Raw genomic sequence first — 22973 nt, 5'->3', positions numbered from 1 at the left:
CCCTTAGTCTGAACTCTGAATATATGAGGTGGTACAGGCGTAAGACAAAAGTTTATGTCGACCCAAAACATGCAAGAAGAGGACTATTGGTATAAATTGTTCATTATAATTTAGAAAATAATGTTGCGTTGAAGATTATTTTAATAACTATTCCTTTATTTTTTTTATGCAGGGTGAAATCGCGGAAACACTACATTTTATGGTGTCGCCTGTTGGGAGAAGGGTTTGTACTTTTGACGATTTACTGCCATGTATCGAGAAGATCACTCTTATATCTGAAGAAGAGGATAGGATACTTGAGGCACATCAAGATGCTCCCCCTTCTCAGCCACAATTTGAACATCAGCAGTTTAATATACTACAGCGAAGTGTGGAGACTCGAGGCTTAGGGCGACGTCGGCAAACTGTGGATGCAACACCGTACAGTTTGCCTCCGATGCCAGAACGAGAACATGGAATGTATTACACACCGCCGGTATTCACCCAAGAACCATCGCAGATGGCGCCGATGTATTCATACCCACATGATTTCCAACCAGGGTACAGTATGACAGGCATATTTGGATCCTCTCCTCCTTCAGGGGGGACTCCTTCATTCACCCAAAATAATGAATTACCGACCCCAAATGCCCCACTTGGTGGTCCGTGGAATGTACCTGGAAATATACCCGACATGAATGACTTATTGGGGGTCGATTTACATCATGATTTCTCTGCCGAGGCTGACGAAGTGGATGAAAGGGGGAATCTTAGAAGAAGAAACCCTGATAGGGTAGCTAGGAATTGGGATCGGCCATGTGGGACATCGTCGCGACATCACAGACATAGTCATGATTGATTAATAATGGGTTTACATTGTATTGTTTTTTTTTCATGCACTTTGTATTGTTTTTTTTTTCATGTTTTAACAATGTCATGTACTTTGTATGGTTGTTTCCATGTTAATTTTATATTATTGTTACTTTAACATTCAATCTTATCGTGCAATGCTTTTAAAATAAATTACGATAATGTCACTGACACATAAATGTGTTTAAGAATAACAAAAAAAGAAGTAAACATTTCATTATCATATGATCTAATACATGACATCAACAACTGCCTTGTTGAGATTGCAATGGACAATTACGCCGGTTGTGTCCTACTGTCCCACATCTGCCACACTTGTATCGACTTTGCGATGGCTCCCTCCAATCCATTTCATTTCTTAATCGTGTTGATCTTGGCCTTCCTTTTTTGTCACGAATAAAACTTGGATCAGGCACAAGTGTCCACGGGTCATCAGATGGGACAATCGCATCGTCATTCCCAAGAGGCCACCATTGTGCGGAGTAAGCACGTAATATGTAGTCATTTGTGTACACAACATCTATATATTGATAGAAGTTGATGCTAATAGTACCACACGCAGCAATGATATGAGAGCACGGATAGTGGTAAGTAGTAAATTGTCCACATTGACAGTAGCGCTCATTCAAGTTAACTGTCCATTTATGTCCACCTCGTTGAGTCATAGGGTCGAAAGCCTCCTCAACCTCAAATATTGTTCTCTAAATATCATATGTCCGAACAATGTGAGAACAAGCCTTTTCTTGATTTTCCCAAAGTTTTTTCATGACGTGTGAGCAATATATTTGACCATCGCGTATTTCCCTTTGTGCTTGACGACCACAATCAACAAAATACTTTCGACACCTGCTGTATGTTGACTTCACAAGGGCAGTTATTGGTACATTGCGACATCCCTTAAAAACTTTATTTACACATTCCGATAGATTGGTTGTCATATGACCGTATCTACGACCTTCTTTGTCATATGCCATTGTCCATTTTTCTTTTGAGATCTTCCCAATCCATGCTTTTACTGGGGGACTCAGCTCACAAAATTTATCAAAATTTCTATCAAAAATATGCTTACACGGGGTGTATCCTGCACATAATAAATTACCCACATTAGTCAAATTTGCATAACAAATAACATATGTTATATATGAAATAATATATGTTAGATATGAAATGTTACCTAATTTTTTTAACATTTCTTTTTGTTTCTCATTCTTAAATTTGTGATTAAAATTGCTTGCAATGTGGCGCACGCAATACACATGATACGCATGAGGAGGTTGCCACCCAAGTGCTTCATTCGCAACAGCTGACTTTATACTTGCATGACGATCAGAAATGAGACAGATACCATCTTTATCTGTGACATGTTCACGCAAGTGTGCCAAAAACCATGACCACGCTGTTAATGTTTCCCCCTCAACCACAGCGAATGCAAGCGGAAGAACATGACTATTTCCATCTTGTGTTGTTGCAATTAACAGCGTACCGCGATACTTCCCATACATGAATGTACCATCAACTTGTATGACTGGTTTGCAATATTTAAAAGTCTCTTTGCATTGACCGAAAGTCCAAAAGACTCGATGGAACTGTCGGTGTTCACGGCTGACAGTATAGCCAACAACAAGATCATCATCACAAATTTGATAATACGATCCTGGCGAATGATTTTGCATGTGTTTCAGCCATGACGGAAGAACGGCATAAGACTCATCCCAGTCGCCATATTCAATTGTTATTGCCTTTTGCTTTGCCTTCCACACTTTCCTGTACGAAATGTTGTAATTAAACACTCCATTGATCCTCTCTTGAATCAAAGAAATCTTGAGTGACGGATCTTCTTTGATCATCCCTATAAAAATAAGTACGAAAAATTATTGTACACCACACCAACAAACACAAAAAAAAGGATAAATAAGAATGAAAATTTATAATCATACCTAGTACACAAGTGGCAATCAAATCAGAATCCAATTTATCATGGTCTTGAGTTATACTCATATTCAAGCAACTGTGTGGTCCTCCCCATTGCGTAACTTTCCATGTATCAGTTTTTTTTTATAAAATTGCCCTCATATAAAAAGGGCATGGGATGTCATCGCTTCTATTTCCACAACAGACGACATATTTCTGCGATTTAGATTCAACAACTTTGAAACTTTGATGTACTTTCATTACATATTGTTGTAATGCATTTTTTACCGCGCTTTTGGTATCAAATTCCATACCAACATATAATTCTTGACCCATATTAAAATTTGATTCCATATCTAAACCGCAAATTTCTTCTTGGTCAGGATAACTCCAATTAATATTACTATAGTGAGAAGCAGAATCCCAAAATGGAGTCTGACTTCCACCTACAAAAACAATATACCAAAAATTTATAATTCAAGGGTAGAGAATTATTTAAATATTATAATATTTATTTATATATAACAATAAATATACCTTCTCCCGATTGCACAACTGTAAGTGGTTCGATCAAACGTGCAGCTTCATCATCTGTGTCAGACATTTCATTAATATCCTCATCCTCATCTAATGAGTCCTCAGCGTATGAATTAGATATTAAATAATCATCATCATCAAAATCTTCTTCTGAATTTGTTCCTACTGTTGCACTACCCGATTCATTGTGAGACATATTATTTCCGCATGATAACAATGAATTTGTCAAATTAATTGCAGAAGCACCCGCAACATCAACTTCAACACATAATTCTATGACAGACATTTCTTGTTGTTGTTCAAAACTTTGAATCATTGTTTCAACATCTTCATCGTCACAAATTTGCAGTGCAATATATTTACCTGCAACTAAAAATCTACAAGTGATAGTAGATATACTTTCATGTTTTTGTAATTTTACCTTGTCGTGTATCCTTTTTTTTAAACTCTCAAAACTAATACCACACTTTATTTGAATAGCTTTTTTAGGGCCTTCAAATGTGATACCATCATCAGTTTCGTACATCTTACCATTTAAATAGATGAGTGTAATAATTGAATTCATTTTTCAAAAATATACCTACAATAAATAATTAATGTCGTCAACAAACAATAATATAAAAAATATATTAACATAACATAAATTATTAACCTAAAATAAATTAACAACAACAAATTACTCTAAATAAATGAAATTACTATCACAATAATTTCCTACTTCGCACACTCATGACGCAAAACAATCGGCATTTATTTTTAATGTCTATGTATAAATTTTGGCTATTAAAAAAATATACCAACAACATCAATAATTATGAGCTTAACTAATAATAATAGTAATGTGCTAGACATAAAAACTACTACAATAAATAATTATTGTCATCAACAAACAAATAAAACATAATTATAACCAAAAAATAAATTATTAAGTTACCAAAAATTACTAATTATCACACAAAAAATATAAACAAAATTACTATTTCATTTTATAGTTCGTGTCAATTTGTTTATGCACCTACAAAATATAATCATTATTATCATCAACAAAATAAATATTAATTAATGTTATAATGTATTGAAGATAAAAAATATTTACTAGTTTTGAACAAAATTTCTAACCGTTATAAAGCGCTTTAACACGTTTCAACTCAGCTTCAAGGTTTCCGATTAGCTTCAAGATTTTTGTGTGAAAATGAAACGGAGGGTAGATGGTTTTATAGGGAACAGGGACGTGCCAGGGGCCCCACCACTACTGGTAGCGCCTGGCAGGTAGGCACGACTGGTAGCGCCTGGCAGGTAGGCACGACCACCCCTGTCACATCGTCTTGTCCAGTCAAGCCACGTGTCGCGTTCTGGTGGAACGTGCTCCTCAGGTAGGCGCTTTGTAGTAAAATAACAGACCCCCTTGGTAAATAAAATTGAAACAGACCCATTTTGGTAATTAATTTGTAAAAGGAACCCAATTTGGTGATTTTGCCTTTAAGTGGATATACAATAAAGGTAAACCTAAGTCAATTCCAATATGAAAACCCTAATATTCACCTCCAACTTGAGCATCATGGTGTCTTTTCAAGTACCACCCTCCCCTTGCACTTACTAGAGAGGAAGAAGAGTATTGTTGTCAAACCTAACCATCAACGCTGCAAATTTTTCTAAAGTACAATTGATACCCACCTTAGGGTCAAACCAAACTTTCCTTTGGTCACACTACAATGGTAGAAACACAACACATGAGAGTAGATGGAAGAAGCCAAGTAGACAGATTGCCACAAGGTGTTAACCAAGGAGCATCATAGGACCACTCCTCAAAAACCACCCATTCATCTTGTGATGCACCAAGGCATTGAGTTCCTATGGAAATGAGATGCCGAAAAGGCGGAAGCTTTACGCTTGGAGAATGATAAAATATGAACAATATCGTCGCCTAAAAGACAGACACGTGTGAAAACCTACTCAACCATGCTAGAAGAGTAAGAGGAGATTGAGGCCCATACTCAATGCTTGCGTTGGAGACAAATAGGAATGAAACCCATACTCAAATTGGCACTGAGCATCAACCCCCTCCCGCCAGCACAACGACACGATAACACCCTTTTGTGGATGACATAATGGAAACTTTGCTCCCTCCAGCTTGGAAGAACTTGAACATAGACCGTTACGTCAATGACACCAATCTAGGTGAGACCACAAATGCCTATACCACCCAGGAAAATCTGTTTACCAATAATTCACTATTAGAAAATAGTTTTTTAATATCGGTTATTAAGGACTTTCAACATCGGTTATTAATCGATGTTGAAATTGCTGACGTTAAAAGTATCAACATTAACATCGATTTTTGAAAACTAATGTTAAACTAAACTACACAACATCGATTTTCTTAAAAATTAATGTTGTTTTCTGCTCACCAACATCGGTTTTTAAAAAAACTGATATTGACAGTAAACCACAACATCGACTTTTAGAAAAACTGATGTTGTGTTTTGAATTTTTTTTTAATATCTTGTTTGTTTTTTAATTACTAACTGTAATTATACATAACATAGCTTATCATTCAAAGTTTTGAAAACTCTAAAAATAACATAAGTCATCCTTAAAAAGAAGTAAATGAAAACTAAATGTAATAAAATTAGAATATTCAATATATTTTATATAATAAATTGTCTATTCACAAAAAGATAAGTTGACAAAAAGATTCCTAGCAGAAACATTCCAAGCATCATTTCCCACAAAATATACCACCAAGAGTTATAAATAAAATTTTACAGATATTAGTATAGTATAATGTACTTAAACTATAAATAAATCCAAAATAAAACAAAGTTAGATGTTGCATCTGAGAACTCAAATATAATTTGAGTTCCAGCTTCCAAATTTTGTGATTATGCAAAAGTCCTCCATCCATAGCCAATTTTTGCAAACTTCCTCCAATGATTATAAACAATCTTTCATTCTGTAATCCCTTCCAAGTTCATATGGGTGAATCCTACACCTTTCATAAACGAGTACATGGTACTCTACATATCCTAAAATTAACATTAAGTTCATCTTAGATATGTATATGATTTTGATATTTGCGGAGATAGGTGCTTTTGCACTGATTATATACAATGTTGAGTTACTCATCAAACTACTGCAAGTCCCTTTGTACCCATTCAACAGGACTTTAAGAGTGATCGAGTTAGGAATTTGGTAGTACAAGGAATGTCATTTAGGACAAGCTTTTGGTTGAGAGCTGCTTTTGAAGATGGTCAAGAAGAAAACACTTTGTTCAAGTTTCCTTTCACGTACACACATTTTTATACATTATTTTTTGTCTCTCTAATCGTATCAACTATTGGGAAAAAATTGGGGGCCTAAGGCTGTGGTAGAATTCTCACACCAGCATAAAGTCCCATTATAAGAAAACAAACAAAACACATAATTTAAGATTAACTACGAATTTGACTGCTTTAGCATTTCTAGAAAACAAACATAAGATAGAATTCTCTCACTAGCACAAATCCCATATGAAATAGTATATTTAAAGTTTCAAACTGTTAGTATTTGTAGTCATTGAAGCATAATAGAGACAAAAAATAAAACTTGAGGTCCGACGACTATTGTCTTTAATGACGTCGATGAGGTGCTGAGAGTCTGAGATTGAGTGAGCAATGGCAAGGTCTAGTGGCGGCGCAGCGGTGTGGAGGTCTGGCGTCGCATCGCATCATGAGTGATGAATGTTGTAGTGTGTTGTGGCGGAGCGGACGAAGTGGAGACCGAGAGGTGAGAATGGACATGCGAAGAGAAAGAGAGTGGAGGTGCGAGAGGCGGTGATGACGTGGAGACAGAGAAGCAGAGAGGCGCTGTGAGAGTTTTCATTGCTAGTGGTGAGGGAGTTTCAGGGTCGTGAGTGCGAAAGTAAGAGATTTCAAGTGAGAGTGAGAGTCAGAAAGGCTAAGTAAGGGGGCTCGAGGGTTTTCGACAACAAAAAATCATTATAAAAGATCTCACAATATCGGTTTTTAAATAAAACTAATGTTAACGAAGTAACTCAACATCGATTTTTGGAAAAAACGATGTTGAGTTTTCCTTACGTTTTTCCAATAACATCAGTTTTTCAAAAAACCGATGTTAACACAAGTTCGTTAACATCATTTTTTCAAAAACTAATGTTAATGATCTTATGCTAACATCGGTTTTTTAAATTGATGTTAAAAACTGATGTTAACGAACATGTGTGAACATCGATTTTCTAAAAAACCGATGTTAACAAACTCGTGTTATTTACAAGTGTGCCACCATATTTTTGTTAACATTGGTTTTTATCAAAAACCAATGTTAATGTAGCAATGTTAAAACCATTATTGTAGTAGTGATTATGCCATCTTTTGTTTGTATTTCCTAATGGATTTTGTGATTTAAAGAGGTTGTCCGATCAATCTATATAGTTCAATCAATTTAGACAATTTTTTAATCCTAGTGGAATAAAATTGTTCAATCAAACTACATAGCCATTGCTTCTTCATTTAAGAAACCAACAAGTCATTAAACTTATTCTCAATCAAAGTTGTTAGACATATTGATCTAGTTTTCTCAACAATGATTACAACACAATTTTTTTTGTCTTATATCAATAAAGAATTTAACACACAAATATACATAAATGAATGATATATCTTTTATTGATATAGTAAAAAAAATTGAATCAAAATTGTTCTCATTACAGAGAACCAATATATAGTCGATGTTTATAACATCGTAAAATAGTGAGATTCAAGATGAAAGTTTTGAAAAAAAAAACCATTTTATTAACTCTTTATTCTTTCTCATTTTGGTCTCATTTCTCCTATGCGAGCAAGTATTATGCCCTCCTCCATATTATACCAAAAGATACAAATTATAATTATGCAATAATTAATAACAAATTCCCAATGAGAAATACCATATTCATGGTCTAGGAATTTTGTGTCTGCTTTATTCATGGTTACAAAATGTATAAAAAAATGAACAAAGCCTATTCTATTTAATTTTCCCCCATGCTTGCATCATTTCTAAACTATCTTGAAAGGAAGAGATTTGAGAGAAGGGTTGGCAAAAGACCCCTCAACTAGTCCTTTTGCTATTAGCCTATATGTTGCTTCAATAAAATGTGGTTCATCCCTATTTACATATTTTGAAGGATTTGAGGAAACTATTGTAGCAGGACTTCCATAGGCTATTTGTAAACTAATATTGTAAGGTTCACTCTTTTCACAACATACTCTAAAAGTCTTGGTTTTACTAGAAGAAAAGTTTGCATTACATAAATTAATAAACATGATAAGAATTAATCATTGCAAAATTAGCACTAACATGTAATTATACACTATTCATGTAAAAAAAGAAAATAAAAACACAACCCACCATATTGTTGTGGTGCTTGAAATAAACGTTTGGTAGCACCATAATTATCAAAATATGAGTACTTTTGTCTCAATGTCTCTATAGCCTTTTTTATTTGCTCATTATAGTACTCAATGAAAGTATTGTAAGTTTTCAAACACCCAAATTGATCATAGTCATCTTTCTTATCACTATTCAATGTTGCCAAAACAACAGAATTACACCCAATTAGAAAGTTCTTTGGTACCACTAGCTTTATTGCTCCTTCTTCAATCAATTCCTAGCAAATACAAACAAAAATAAAAATCAATTTGTAGTCAAACATATTTAAAATCCAAGTTTAATCAAACTATTGAAATTGAAGTTAACATAAATTTAGTATAAGATACAGAGGTGGTATTTATGATTGCTTCAACAATTGGTGGAACCATTTGACAGAGTTTTGTAATATTTATATATGGGATAATTGCACTCAAGTCATTTCCACTAATCTCTCCCACTAAAAATAATGCATTTGTGAAGTAATTATCGCACTATGTCATAAAAAAGAACGAACATTGTTAATCATATTGGAAAAAAAATCCAAATATTTGACAGAAACATTATTAAAGATATTTTGGTAAAACCTTTTTTGTTTTTTCAAAGGGAGGGTTTGAGCTTCTTAAATCAATCAAGTTGAGCACTCACTAAATAAGCAACTTCCTCTTTATTGATTCTTTTTTGTTCCAAAAAATTCTTATCAAGTGCAGTTGAACCAACGAATGCAAAATTTACTTCTTTCTTAATGTCTTGTCCTTCGATGAGATTCAGATAGGCTAACCACATTGGCATCCCATATGCCTCGGCTAAAATTAAATGATCACATGTTAGTGCAATCAACAATGTGTGATTTCTATGATATATTGTATCATATTCTCGCTTTCATGCAAGGAAATTTCATTTAACCTATTTGGAAAAAAAAAGAGTAAAGTACCTATGAAATCTATAATTAATTATCTATTTAACAAACATTCAAAAGAATGTTTAAAGTATGTTGAACCATATGGACTATTGTTAGGGATATGTGGTGGTAAGTAGTGGCATTTTCAGTGTCACTTATAGAGTCACCAAAGTTAAAAATAGCTTCATATGGAAAAGTATTGGCATTTGAAAAAATATTTCCAAGGAAAACACAACCAAAGGTTATGGTAGAGAGAATGAAGATCTTCATAATGTTTCTCTAAGCAAGGAAGGCAAACTTATGTGTGATTATAAATTGGAATTGAATGCTTTATATATTGTCATACCAACCACTCTTTGTTTTGTCACATATCTGTTATTTTAATTTAGACATGGTGATAACTATTATGATTCCTAAAATATTCAATCCTGAGTTGTAATCTAAGATATTTATTTGACAAAAACATGTTTGTGAATACGATTTTATCACTCTTCTATGTTATTTGTGTTATTGTTTTGACTTTTTCTATAATTACCATGCACATAGTTAAATTTCTACAATTAGATCTATATATTGCAAACACAAATTGTAAAAATTTCTATCTAAGCAAAGATTTAAAAAAAAAAGACTCCATTGCTCACTATATTTTTTTCATTATTGTAATTTTATTTCAAAATAACATTATTACAATTTTAGTCGGTGAAATTTAAAATTGAGGGTTAAGTATTTCCAAATATGTAATATCATCCAATAACTTTTGTCTTAATTATTGCTTAAAGTATTAAAAAAATAACACCATAAAATATAGATTTAAATATTCAAAATTTCAAGAAACATAATTATATGTAAAATTATAAGTAGCTTGTTATAAGAAATATTGGTTAATATGACAATCAGTTATAATTGTTAGAAAAATAGAATGAGACTTTATTAACTCATATTCATTAGCAATTTTATAATTAAATTCAATTGTTTTGAATATGGAAAGATATATTAGCAGTATACACAATTATTACTAAGAATATAAAAATATGAAATAGTAAAAGTGTAATGTTTTGGAAAATATAAAAATATTAGAAACAATAAATTCAAAAAATAATGATCTTTACAAAATGACCTTTCTTGGAAAGTACTTTCCTCAGTATGTGTTTCCCAAGTAAATGGATTCAGCTCACTATGTTTGGTGAATCTACGATTTCTTTTTATGTGCTAGTAAATGGAAACTCATCTCAATCTTCTAGGCAATAAAGAAAACTCGGATAAGGAAATCTCTTATCTCCATAGCTATTACCCTAGCTATTACCCTATAGATGCACTCTCTTAGTTTGTAGATAGGAAATCTTTGCATGGTATCAAAATCTACCCAAAAGCACCTAACATTTATTTTTTGCAAATGACAACATTATTTTTGCTAAGGCCACAGTAGAGGAAGTTATGCATCTTGCTTCTTTATTGCATTCTAATGAAGTTGTTTTAGGCCAACAGATCGACTTTAGCAATCAGAAACCTCTTGTAACTAACATGTTCCTACTTCTAGAATTGATGAACTTGTTTAGCTTCTTGGGGGTAAAGGCACTGGACAGTCAAGGAAAATACTAAGTCTTCTAGCAATCGTTGGGAGATCAAAGTCTCAAGTTTTCTAGTTTGTTAGAAAATGAGTCTGGAAAAAACTCAAAGGGTGCAAGGAGAAAGTTTTATCACAAACTGGAAGAGAAATTCATGTTAAAGTAGTGATTAAGGATATTCCTACGTATGTGATGTCATGTTTCAAATTTCCTACTTCCTCGTGTTCTAATATTGAGAGTATGATTGCCAAGTTCTTCTGGGGAAGGAATAAGAACAAACAAAAGATTCGTTGAATGAATTGGCAGAAGCTCACAAGGCCAAATTATGAAGGTGGCTTGGGTTTTTGTAAACCTCAACTTTCAATAAAGCTATTAATGAAATAGTAGTGGCAGATCATTAACGGTGAGCTATCACCGATGGCTTGTGTTATGAAAGCTAGGTACTTTCCTATATAGGTGTCTTCCTTTGGAGGCCTTGAAACCCCCAAAATGCAAGCTACACGTGGACAAGCATCCTATCTTCAAGAGATTTGGTTGTCAAAGGGTCATTATGGAGGGTAGGAAATTACCACTCTATTAAGGCCTTGCAAGATAGATAGATCCCAAGGGCGAATGCAATTAGAACCAGTGCATATATGAACCTGAGTGGGGAAATGGATTTGCTTGTGGCTACTTTTATTGAAAATGAGACTTTCATCTGGAACACACAAAACATAAATAATACTTTTTGATCCCAATATGGTCAAACAGATTCTCAATATTCCTCTTAGGAGAGCTCCAACATAATATTTTTTGATTTGGAAGTATACAAATGATGGCAACTACTTTGTCAAGTTAGGCTACATTTGCATAGTGAGTCAGCTTGGCTCCTTATAAGCGTCTTCTAGTTGGGTCTTTGGAGATCTATGGAAAAAGATATGGAAAGTGACTATAGTGCCTATTGCAAACATTTCATTTGGTGAGCAGTTAATGATATCCTCCTTGTATGTACTAACCTCTATAAATGAGGAATGTACATTGAACTCCTATGTCCAAGATGTGGAAAGGTCCCTGAAACAACTATTCATACACTTCTAACATGTGAGGAAGTGCATAATTTGTGGTTTTTGTCCCGATAAATGCTAGGATTAATGTGACATAGGATTATGCTTTTGGCCAATGGATAAACAATTGTTCGGAGAACATAGGACATGAAGTTTTAGAGTGGATATATGTCCTAGTCTGGACTTTCTGGAAGTATGGAAAATTGGTGGTTTATGAGCAACATAGGACCCCTGTGGAGCAAGTTTTAAGCATGGCACAGTGTCTAAGAATCCTTTCAACAAAGTGATAAAAGAATGAAGCAAGGAGGACAATGAAAAATGTTACATGAATACCTCTATCATCCATTGAACACCTAGAGAAAGAGAAAAATATATAGGTTTAATAGGATTTATGATGTAATAAGAAGATAAAATTATAAAGAAATTTCTTAAAAGGTTTGATTGCTATGACCTTAACCCAATGAGTACCTCTTGAAGATGCTAACTCATAGTTGAAGAAAAATAGAAAAGACTTTGTTGAACAAACTCAGTATAACCAAATTGTTGGGAGTCTACTGCATCTAATGAACTTTTCAAGACTAGACATTGCAAACACAATAGGCGATATACTCATAGTCCTAATCAAGACCATTAGGAAGATCTTGTAAGACTCATGAGATACTTGAGAGGTACCATAGAATATGGTATTGAGTATAATGGCCTTCCCATTGTACTATAAAGGTACAATGATGCTAATTGGATCTCCGATTCACATCAGACAAAATCCACTATGTGTTCATATTTGGCCTGGTGCGGTTGCAAGGAGATCAACCAAACAATCCATAATTGCAAGATCAACTATGGAATCAGAGTTTATAGCTCTAGAGTTGGCTAGTAGTGAGGCTAAGTGGTTGAAAAACTTCTTAGTCTACATTCCTTTGGGAATGAAACCAACCCCGTCAGTGCCAATGCAAAAACCATAGCCATCACAAAAAACAAAACCTTTAATGAAAAAAAAACATACAAGTGATGGTAACCCAACCTTTGTGATTGGAAATCACATGAAGAATATTCCTTTAAGATGATTTGCACTTCACTGAGTCCAATTAGCCCAATCTCATGGGCACGAGACCCTTTCCTCTTACTAGCTAGTTTGACCCATCTTATCTCATGTAGATATATATACTATTTGAGAAAGGCTAAACTACTCAATGTGGGACAAATGGTTTTAAAGGAATATTCTAAAAAAGGATTTTAAAAGCATAAGAAGAAAAGAATTATTTTTTTTGGGTTCTCGCTGAAGTTTCATACACATAAAAAATGAAGAACATATTCGTCTTCTTTTCTTTCTATAGGTTCTCTCTCTTTTGTTTTCCTTGCCAATTTCTATTCCCTATTCATACAAGAAAGGCCTATTATATCCAGGGAAATTTATGCACTACGCAGATACATCCTTAAAAATGTTGTGTCTAACACATGTCTCGGTCTAGCTCTTTCCTCATTGTTCCGCATGACTAAGCCACCATGAACAACAACTATTTGTTCCATAATGTTGAGTACGAATCAAATTGTTAGAAGCTAGTCAATTGTTGGAAAAAAGGTCCCCCACAATGGAAATTCTTACTTCCACGGTACCTTACAAGACTGTTCCTTTATATTGAGGCATGTCTCACCATCGGTTCTTAGTTAGGTTAGAAGAAATTGTAATAAAGTTGTTGATTGCTTGGCTTCATTAGCTTTTTCTTATCATGAATTTGTCTGGCTAGAAGAGGTACCACCCCATGTGGTTAATTGAGTGAACCTTGATGTACTAAATTTTTCACTTCGTATTGAATAAATGAGCCATCATTTCTCAGTCAAAAAGAAAAAAAAAAAAGACAAGAAAAGAAAAGCCTAGAGCAATGGAAGAAAAAAATCCTTTAAGACAAAAGAAACATACTAACATTAATTAGTTCTCACAAGTGAGGTTCAAGAACAAATTAAGCTGCAAAGGTTCAGTACCAATCAATATGGAAACCCTCCCAATAAGGCAATACCCCATCCACATTCCACACTACCCTGTTCTAACAAACAAAACAATGAAAAGCAAACATATATTAATTACAACTTCACTAAAAATAAAATGAAGGTTGTTAAGAGTTACTACAATACAAGCGCAGACCATGCATACAAAATTTTTGTCTTTCTTTTCTTTGTGAAATAGAAACATACCCATTTCGAAAGAGAAAAAAAAATTAGAGAGAAGGTAAAGAATTTCACTTGGCAAAGATTTTGAAGATGGGAGCAAGAGACAGATACATTACATTGCACACTAGTGAAGAGTCTTCTTGGTACCATAAGATCACGGTGATTGCATATGTTAATACCCACGGCCCAACCAAATTTTTCTTTATATATTTCTTTTAATATTAGGTAATTGCTATTTCTACACTCATTTTTTTGCTTGGACACTTCCCTTTGCTTCTTTTTTCTCCAAACTCCCCTCTTAAACGCACTCTCCCTCTGCTTGTGCAATAACCTTCAGATCAAGTGTGACAGTGGGTTTTCTGATCAAGTGTAGTGCATTCCCCTTCATTAATGCACCGTCGTTGCGCCAAAATTCATAGTTGAAATTCCACATCAAATCTAGATTCCATAAGGGGGATTGTCGCTGCCACCTATCTTAATAGCATAGTTGCTAACCAACACATTGTGGAGGTGGGTTTTAGGGTCGAGGAGGGTTGGGAGATGCTTGTGGTCGAAATTAAGGGTTTTCATTGCTAGAAAACCTTTCAAATTTATGTTATAGGGACCATAAGATTTGAAGGATTTCTTGATACATTGCATCGGTGTGTTAACACTTGTGGTGTGGATCAGATTGACATAGAAGATTCATATGCTTCTCTTACGATGATGATGGTGATATTGATAAGAAGACTAATAATGTTTTTAAATTGACTGTAGAGTGTATTTTAGTGTTTGTGTTGGTGTGTTTTGCTGCTAATGGAAAGCTTTTATTAAGACGGGGTAAGCATTTGGTATGACTAAGTGGGAAATGTGGGGAGTTTATTCATGAAGGTAATTTGGGGTGGTGGGTGGAAGGAGAAAGGAGGAGTGTATAAGTAGGAAGGTAGCAACCACCTAAAATTAAGTTTGAATTCATTTTTTTTTTGGGGGGGGGGGGGGGGAGGTGTGTACAAAATACCTAAATTTTTGTTTTTTATCATTCAGAAAAAATAAATACATGCCTAAATTAATTAAACAAATTACCTTCTATTTTAGCCGATTAATTAATCACTCTCATTTATTGATCTTTTATTATTATTAACGCATCATATCCGTAGTGGGAATACATGTTCGTAAGCCACAACAAATTTTATTTTCATGCTTAAAGTGCCTAATCAAATTTTGATAAAAATATATAGATCTTGTTTTAATTTGGTTATTATAGTTGTAATAATAATGAAACAGGAAAAACAGGTACTGATAAAATGCGTAGATCCTACTATTATTATTTATACTTTTTTTAGAAAATGAAAAAGTAAAAATGTAATGTCTTGAAAAATATGAAATATTGGGAGCAATAAAAGTGATGATATTTAAACAATTTTTAGATGTTTGAAAGTATTGCAAAAGTTGAAAGAAACAAAAGTTTAAAAAATATGAAAAAGTAAATTTAAGAAAATTTTTACATGTTTAAAAGTAATGTTTAAGAGTATTCCAAAAGTTGAAAGAAATAAAAGTTTAAAAAATATGAAAAAGTATAAGAGGAATGTTTTAAAAAAATATGAAAAAGTTGGAAGCAATAAAAACGATTACGTTTAAAAAAGGATTTAGATGTGTAATGTTTAAAAATATTTAAAAAGTTGAAAAGAATAAAATTTTAAAAATATTAAATAGTAATAAAGTAATGTCTTGAAAAATATAAAAATGTTGGATGCAACAAAATATTGAAAAAGTAGAAAAGAATAAAAGTTTAAAGATGTGAAAGATTAAAGAGTAATGTCTTACAAATTTTGAAAATGTTAAGACCAATAAAAGTTCAAAAATGATATTGTAAAAAAAAAATTAGATGTGTAAAAGCAATGTTTAAGAATATTACAATAGTTGAAAGGAATAAATTTTTTTAAACTATGTAAAAGTAAAAACGTAATAATGACTTTAAAATATGAAATTGTTGAAAACAAAACATTCATAACATAATGATGTTTAAAAAGCTTATGTATAAAAGTAATGTTTAAGAATATTGCAAAAGTAGAAAAAAAAATAAAAGTTTTAAAAATATAAATATAAAAAAGTAACGTCTTCAAAAGTTTGAAAAGGTTGGAAGAAATAAAAGTTCAAGTATGAGTTTAAAAAAAGAATTAGTCGTGTAAAAGTAATGTTTAAAAAGTTGAAAATTAACAATAAATGTTTAGAATTTTTTAGAAAGCAATGTCTTGAAAATGTAAAAACAAAAATAATTAGAGAAAAATTAAAGACAAATTTATGTACAAAATATATTACACAATAACATGATTTTGAAAGATAATTAAAAAAGAGATTTGAAAAATATGTAGAATAATAAAATATCAAACCATAACTTTTAAAAATAAAAATATAAACAATTTATCAAAGAAAAATTGTAATTGGAAAATGCAGTTATCTTCATTGTTTGATATCTATCATGACAAAGTCGTGTTGAGACCCTGAAGCGCATGATTGAGAAGCAATGGGATATAATGGGTCGTGTGAAGCATATGTGCATACACTACTAAAAAAAGACTCTTGAATGACGGTTAAAAATGGAACCTTTTTTTTATGACGGTTGTAATAGGAACTGTCGTAAAAAGTATAAACTTTTTAAGACACATGACTTTCTAAGACGGTAATAACCGTCTTAGAAAGTATTTCGTTACAAACTTTCTAAGACGATTTTTTCTAATAACCATCTTAAAACATTGACTTTCTAAGACGGTTATTAACAAATAACCATCTTAGAAAGCAATTTTCAATGATCATGTTATCCAAAGATCGAAAGTAAAGATGGTATGTACAACAAAAACTTTAAATTACTTTAAGTAGCCTATTAGGCTTACACATGCCAGACATTTAAAAAAGAAAAACTAGTTCTAATGCGATGTAAAATATAGAAACAACAAAAGCATTAAACTACTTCTAGTAGCCTATTAGGTTTATACATGTTAGACATTAAAAAATAAAATTTAGTCACGTATTACAAAGATGGAGAAGGCTGGAATAAATAAGAAAAAGGGAGAATTAGTGGGCACCTAAGATTTAAATCATATTTCAATGGGAGAGTCCAGGTCTCGAATACCTGAATCATTTTTTTTTTTCTAGCAATTTTTCATAACCATTTATGTTTATGAATCCATCTTGCTATTGAGCTACAATGAGGGGATTGATTTGAATAAATTTTCCATATTTTCTTACTATTTCTGATTCAGTTGTTCCCATCCATAAATGCCCCAAGTATAAAAGGGTGTATCATGATTTAGCTTCTAGGCAATCACCAGAATAAAAGTGGGACGTTAAATAATAGAAGGATATGTGGGTATCACCGTATCACACTTAATGGTTTGACCCTCAATTTGCTAATCATTTTAAGTTGATAATTTGCATAATATTTATTTCAAGTTGGTAAATAGTGTTGACATAAGAATTCCAGCTTGCATTATTCATCCACCAGATCATCCAACACTAACCCCAAAACACACAAATGCACAAAAGGCAAATTGAAAACTTCTACATAATCAGTACAAACCCTTTACACCAAATAATCGTGATTCCCAAAGAAGCAAAGGGTAGATACATCTATTCTGGCACAAAGCCACAAGTTATATACAAGATCAGAATTATATGCACACAAGCAATTTTTTATTGGACATTTTCTCATTTGTAATGGGGAGGGGGGAAGGATGCTGTTAAGAGAAAGGAAGAAAATAAATTCAACCGACCTTGATAACAGACTTTAGTTCTTGTACCTTCTCTTCCACATCCTTCCTGCGCTTCTTCTCAATTTCACTCATAGCATCAGCCCATTTTATTTTCTCTTGAATTGAAACAAGTAGATTTTCTGATGTAGACAACCTATGTTTCAAAGTCATGAATTAAATTTCAAAATTATTTTGGAGAGAAACTCGATCAAATCCTAAAAAATAGCAGAACATAGATATATACCATTTTGAAAAGTTCTGAACAACAAACAAGACAAACAGAAATGGAAAGCAAAAACCTAAGAATCAAAAGCTTTCTATAAAATAAAAAAATTGAGACAAGTTGATAATTGAAAGATCAAACCAACTCCAATAGAGCTCGGATGCTGAGCAAACTAAATACAGCCTATTTTCAAAATATGCCATAGTTCAAAAATTCAAAGCTCTGAAGTAATGAGGCAGAGAAATTACAATTTTTCACTGATATTACCACTATCCGGTCTCACTAGCCATGTTTACCATCAGAGGAGGCAATCCAAGTACTTTTTTCCACATACAGGCAATTGATTTACTAATAATCAGACATATGAGTACAGGTTATTCAAGCTCCTACTTGATAAAAAGATGCATTACCAGTTAAAGAGTGTTTGTATCATACTCCCTAGTTTTGAGCATGCCTCAAGTCCCTACATGCTGCAAACTGGACCTGAAATGACCCTCAAAGATCAATTAAATTCCTTATAGAGGACTGTTAAATTAAAAGGTAGAAAGGGATCCAAAGCATAATTTTTCAAAAAATAACACATGATGATGGGCTAGGACCTGAAAGCATTGCCGCAGATGATCCATCTTTCCTCTTACTATTCCCTAATGAAAGCAAGAAAACTTAGAAAACCAATTTATTAATTTGACAATCTAACTTCATCTGCATAATGACTATTAAAAAATGTTATAAAAGAAAATAGCACAAAGCCAGCAAATAAAAATTTGAGAAAAAAAAAAACAAGCAGCATAAACTAATGATAAATATATTTATTTTAAAATTTATTTCTTATTTATAATGCATTTTTATCATTATAGCAAATAAAAATTAATGAGTTAGTAGAGGACTAAATGAAAATTATAAATAAATAAAAGAACATTTTATTCAATATCTATAGCATTAGCATTAACAGATCAATCACAATAATTACAACAATGTTCCCAGATCCCTAAGAGAAGTTAGTGTTGGTGAGGAAGCTGAAGCTAAAAGTGGTTAGTGGGGCCCACTTGAGATGGATGAGCATCGTGATGTGTTTCGGAGATGGCAGCCAGGGTGCCGTTGGATCTCCAATAGGTATCATTCATGGGAACTTGTATATATGATTAAAATTTAATACAAAACAAATCAGTCCAATTAAAAAAAAACAATTCTCTATTGCAGATGCCAAAAAGCATGAGGTCTTCAAAGGTTAGCATATGATGATCCTCAATTTTATATATTTTATAATTAAATTCTTAAATCATGTGACCTATTCATTTTTTCCAACGTTAAATAGTTTTTATTAAGATATGTTATTAAATTAAAAAAAAATAGTATCACGTCATTGTTTGATTTGAAATTTCCATATCAATAATATAAGAAATTTGATATGATTGTTCTCATGAAAAAGTTATAAATCAACATGCTTTTATGACTACAGTTAAAGAGAAATGTTTATTACAGTAATGATTATAAGAAAATTAAATTTAAAATATTTATTAAAAAAAGTGTTAATTATTTCAAAATATAAAAATTATTTAATACTAGTTTAAAGTAACTACAAAAAGAATTTAATATAATATATTAAAATACTTTTTTAACAGCATAATATATTAAATACTATATACTTTCACTGGTTTTATAATGCTCATTAAAAAAATCATTTAAAATTGAAATTCTGAAATCCAAAAAAATAAAAGACAAAACCGAAGTATTTAAATAAAATTTCTCTAAAAAAAATAATTCTATATATAGATAATCTAATAACCATTTGGTTTGAAATTATGAAACGAAAGAAATATACTTTTTTTTACTTTTTTATTTATCAAAATGATATGTTTGCATTCCCCTTAACTTACGTAATGCATAATAACAAAAAGAAAAACCTTACGTAATGCATACGAATACATAATATTTAACAGATTATTGGAAACAACAATTGAATTATACTTTGCATTGCTACTAGCATATATAATTAAACAACTTCAGTTGAAAATGGTTGATATGATTTAAGAGAAAAGAAATTAACTTGCCTGTGGAGGGTCATGACAGCCTTGTCTCTTCCCGTTGCCTTCGAGAATCCAGGCTTGTCTCTTTTGTTTTTTATTTATGTTTTTGAGTGCATATGTCTTGTTTATATCACAACCAATCTCTCTCTTGCTGGTAACATCATTGGAGGCATATATAAACCACCTCCCATTGGCATAATCTGCATAAGAAAATAGGAAATTAGGAATCAATCTCACACTTCAGGTATATCATTTATGATCATAAAATTTTAACCAAAGCCAGAGGGGAGAGAGATTAGAACAAAACTTCAATAACTATCTGTTTTCAAGTTCAAATTATTAGAGGTAACCACTAACCATCATTCCATAATCTTACAAAGTTTTTCAGGTGTGTCTAACAAAAGCAAAAACAGATAAAGCCAAGCTAACCTTATTGCGAAATTAATACTAATTATAACTAATAATTAATACTACACAAATAGAATATGGCCTTGCTCACCCTTTCAGATAGATTATGCACTTCAGCTGGACGGCTTCTCTTGGAACCTGCACCTCCTCACCCACCAGCTGTCTTTTTAGCACCAGCTGATTCTTCCTCAACATCCTTCATGTAAAATGTTTTCTTGGTTAATGGAGGGAAACTATAAAATAAGTAAGAAAATGATTAAACAGATTAAACCCCATAAATCTAAGACATACTTCACTGTGGCACTCAGAGTCGTCAGTGTCTTTTCTTTTTCTCTTCAAATTTTGATTTGGCTCTTCTGAACCTTGGTTTGTACCATTGCCAGAGCAAACAGAGAAAGAGGCTACTATTGGCTACTTACTTTTTTCAACAGTTGTTTGTCCTTTAGTGCCACTAAGAACTTGATTGGGAAATAGATCAATCTTAGTGGCACTCTCTTCACCAGGAGGCTTTGACTGCTTAGAAGGCACAACATTTTGCTCAACAGATTTTGGCTGCAAAGTGTTCACATCAGCCTTGGATTGCTCCACAACCTACTGGCATTGCATGGTTGGTTCCTTCAAACATTCACCACTTGAATCAACAAGAATTGATTAAGGAGGATTGCTGCTAGTTGCAGTAGCACCTTTATTCTTCATTTCCATACTGTCTGATCTTGATAAACCAGACTTCAGGCCAATGCTCTAAAGATTAGCTCTTACCATCTATATAATTTATCTTGTTGTCTCTGCAATGTACATTGGAGCAGCATGCATTGCCTAAAATAGATAAAATTAAAATAATTTATCTTGCTTGAGAATTAATAAGTTATAGACAAAATATACAACTGTTACACTACTGTTACAATGTTTCAATTACCTAAAACTGACCATATAATAGGGAATAAATTCTTCTAATACAAGACAAAGTGGCAGAGAGTTGCCCCCAGAAACGTGGGAAGACCTTGCCAAGATTCAGCAAGTAACGCTCAGATTAAATGTCCCCGGTCTCTCTCTGGCAATTCATCCCTATAATAAAACCTTACACAACTGTTAAAAGTGATCAGGATATGCAACACTGCAACACATTTGTTCTCAAAGTTATAAGAAAAATAAAAATTCAATGATATGACAATCTATCATTAGTTTATACTAAAGTAAATTTGAATTAAACGATACGACAAAAAATGTAACAATTATGTTCATCTTCTCTTCTCTTACAGATCACTTTAATGTTCTACTTGCACTAGCGGCTGATAATGGTTTGCCAATAAAGCAAATTATATGAGTATGTTAAGTCTACCAAATTTGAGTTCATCAATTCCTAATGCAGGGCACGCTTAAGATCTTTTACACAATTAAAAAAATGGGAAAAGAGTGAAAATAAAGTAAATTAAAAATAATTTGTTATATTTTTAATGATGTCAGAGAAACCAAAATTCAGAAATAGACTTTCGGAATAAAGTATAAATGACTAATCTCTAATCTGCAGACATAATTCACAATTTAAACGTTAAGAAAATTTATTAAGCTGTAACAATTCCATATTTGTATCATCCATGGTTGCATACCTCTTCATCAAATCCCCGCAAAACCTTATTTTGCCGTATAAATACATGAACCTCACTTTTCAAATCATTAAAGATACCAGCAAACTCCAACACTATTTCACTGGCCTCCATAGTGACAAACCCTAGTTCAATAGAAGCGAAATTGAAAAAATAGAAGAAATTAGAAACTCACGTTTCGCCGACACCTCCAGTGGTTTCGAAGGAGATAATGGAGAAAGGAAGTTCGCAGATGGCGACAGAAGCGTCGTAGTTGGCAGCGAAGCAAGCGGCTCGGACCCTACCGCTGCCTGCGTCGATGGTGAAGAGGTTGAAGTCCTAGTGGGCGGGAACGAGGTCAACGTCAATCTGGGATTCGGAACGGGCAGTGAAGGTGCGGTGGCACGTGGAGAGAGAGAGTAGGGATTTCGGGAGAGGGAAAGAGAGAAAGGAGGGGTGAGATAGTGGAAGCGCTTTGGTGATGAAGAGTCTTGAGAGAGAAAGATGGCGAAACAAAAAGCGACGTCGCTGTTGGGAGGCGCATAGGGTTTTAGAGCTTTTGACAGGGAAAGGGAGATAAAAGGTTTAGAGGTCTAGAGTGAGGTGGATCAGGCGCGGATAAGGTACCC

General features: G+C 32.9%; 1 protein-coding gene, 1 long non-coding RNA gene and 1 other non-coding gene across 5 annotated transcripts; all 3 read right to left on the bottom strand.

Moving 5' to 3' along the window:
- Positions 1–1055: 1055 nt before the first annotated feature.
- Positions 1056–3296, bottom strand: LOC102666780 (uncharacterized). The gene is made up of 3 exons (XM_041014909.1): positions 2787–3296; positions 2024–2698; positions 1056–1930 (listed from the first exon to the last, which is right to left on the bottom strand). The coding sequence occupies exons 1-3, from the start codon at positions 2845–2847 to the stop codon at positions 1551–1553; spliced, it is 1116 nt and encodes a 371-aa protein (XP_040870843.1). The 5' UTR covers positions 2848–3296; the 3' UTR covers positions 1056–1550.
- Positions 3297–8744: 5448 nt separating this feature from the next.
- LOC121174787 (uncharacterized) lies at positions 8745–18972 on the bottom strand. Its single transcript, XR_005891164.1, has 4 exons — positions 18926–18972; positions 18737–18809; positions 18125–18257; positions 8745–8941 (listed from the first exon to the last, which is right to left on the bottom strand). It is a non-coding gene; the product is annotated as an uncharacterized lncRNA (long non-coding RNA).
- Positions 18973–20378: 1406 nt separating this feature from the next.
- LOC100776703 (uncharacterized) lies at positions 20379–22973 on the bottom strand. Of its 3 annotated transcripts, XR_005891162.1 has the most exons (6): positions 22541–22964; positions 21678–21826; positions 21521–21577; positions 21053–21376; positions 20853–20957; positions 20379–20553 (listed from the first exon to the last, which is right to left on the bottom strand). It is a non-coding gene; the product is annotated as an uncharacterized protein (transcript). The 3 variants fall into 3 exon arrangements; XR_005891163.1 differs by having other exon boundaries at positions 21053–21577; positions 22541–22973; XR_005891161.1 differs by having other exon boundaries at positions 21053–21577; positions 21689–21826.

The sequence above is a fragment of the Glycine max genome, chromosome 4, assembly GCF_000004515.6.
Source record: "Glycine max cultivar Williams 82 chromosome 4, Glycine_max_v4.0, whole genome shotgun sequence".
Lineage (NCBI taxonomy): Eukaryota > Viridiplantae > Streptophyta > Magnoliopsida > Fabales > Fabaceae > Glycine > Glycine max.
The sequence above is the reverse complement of the archived record's forward strand: the minus strand, read 5'-3'. Positions and strand labels throughout refer to the sequence as shown.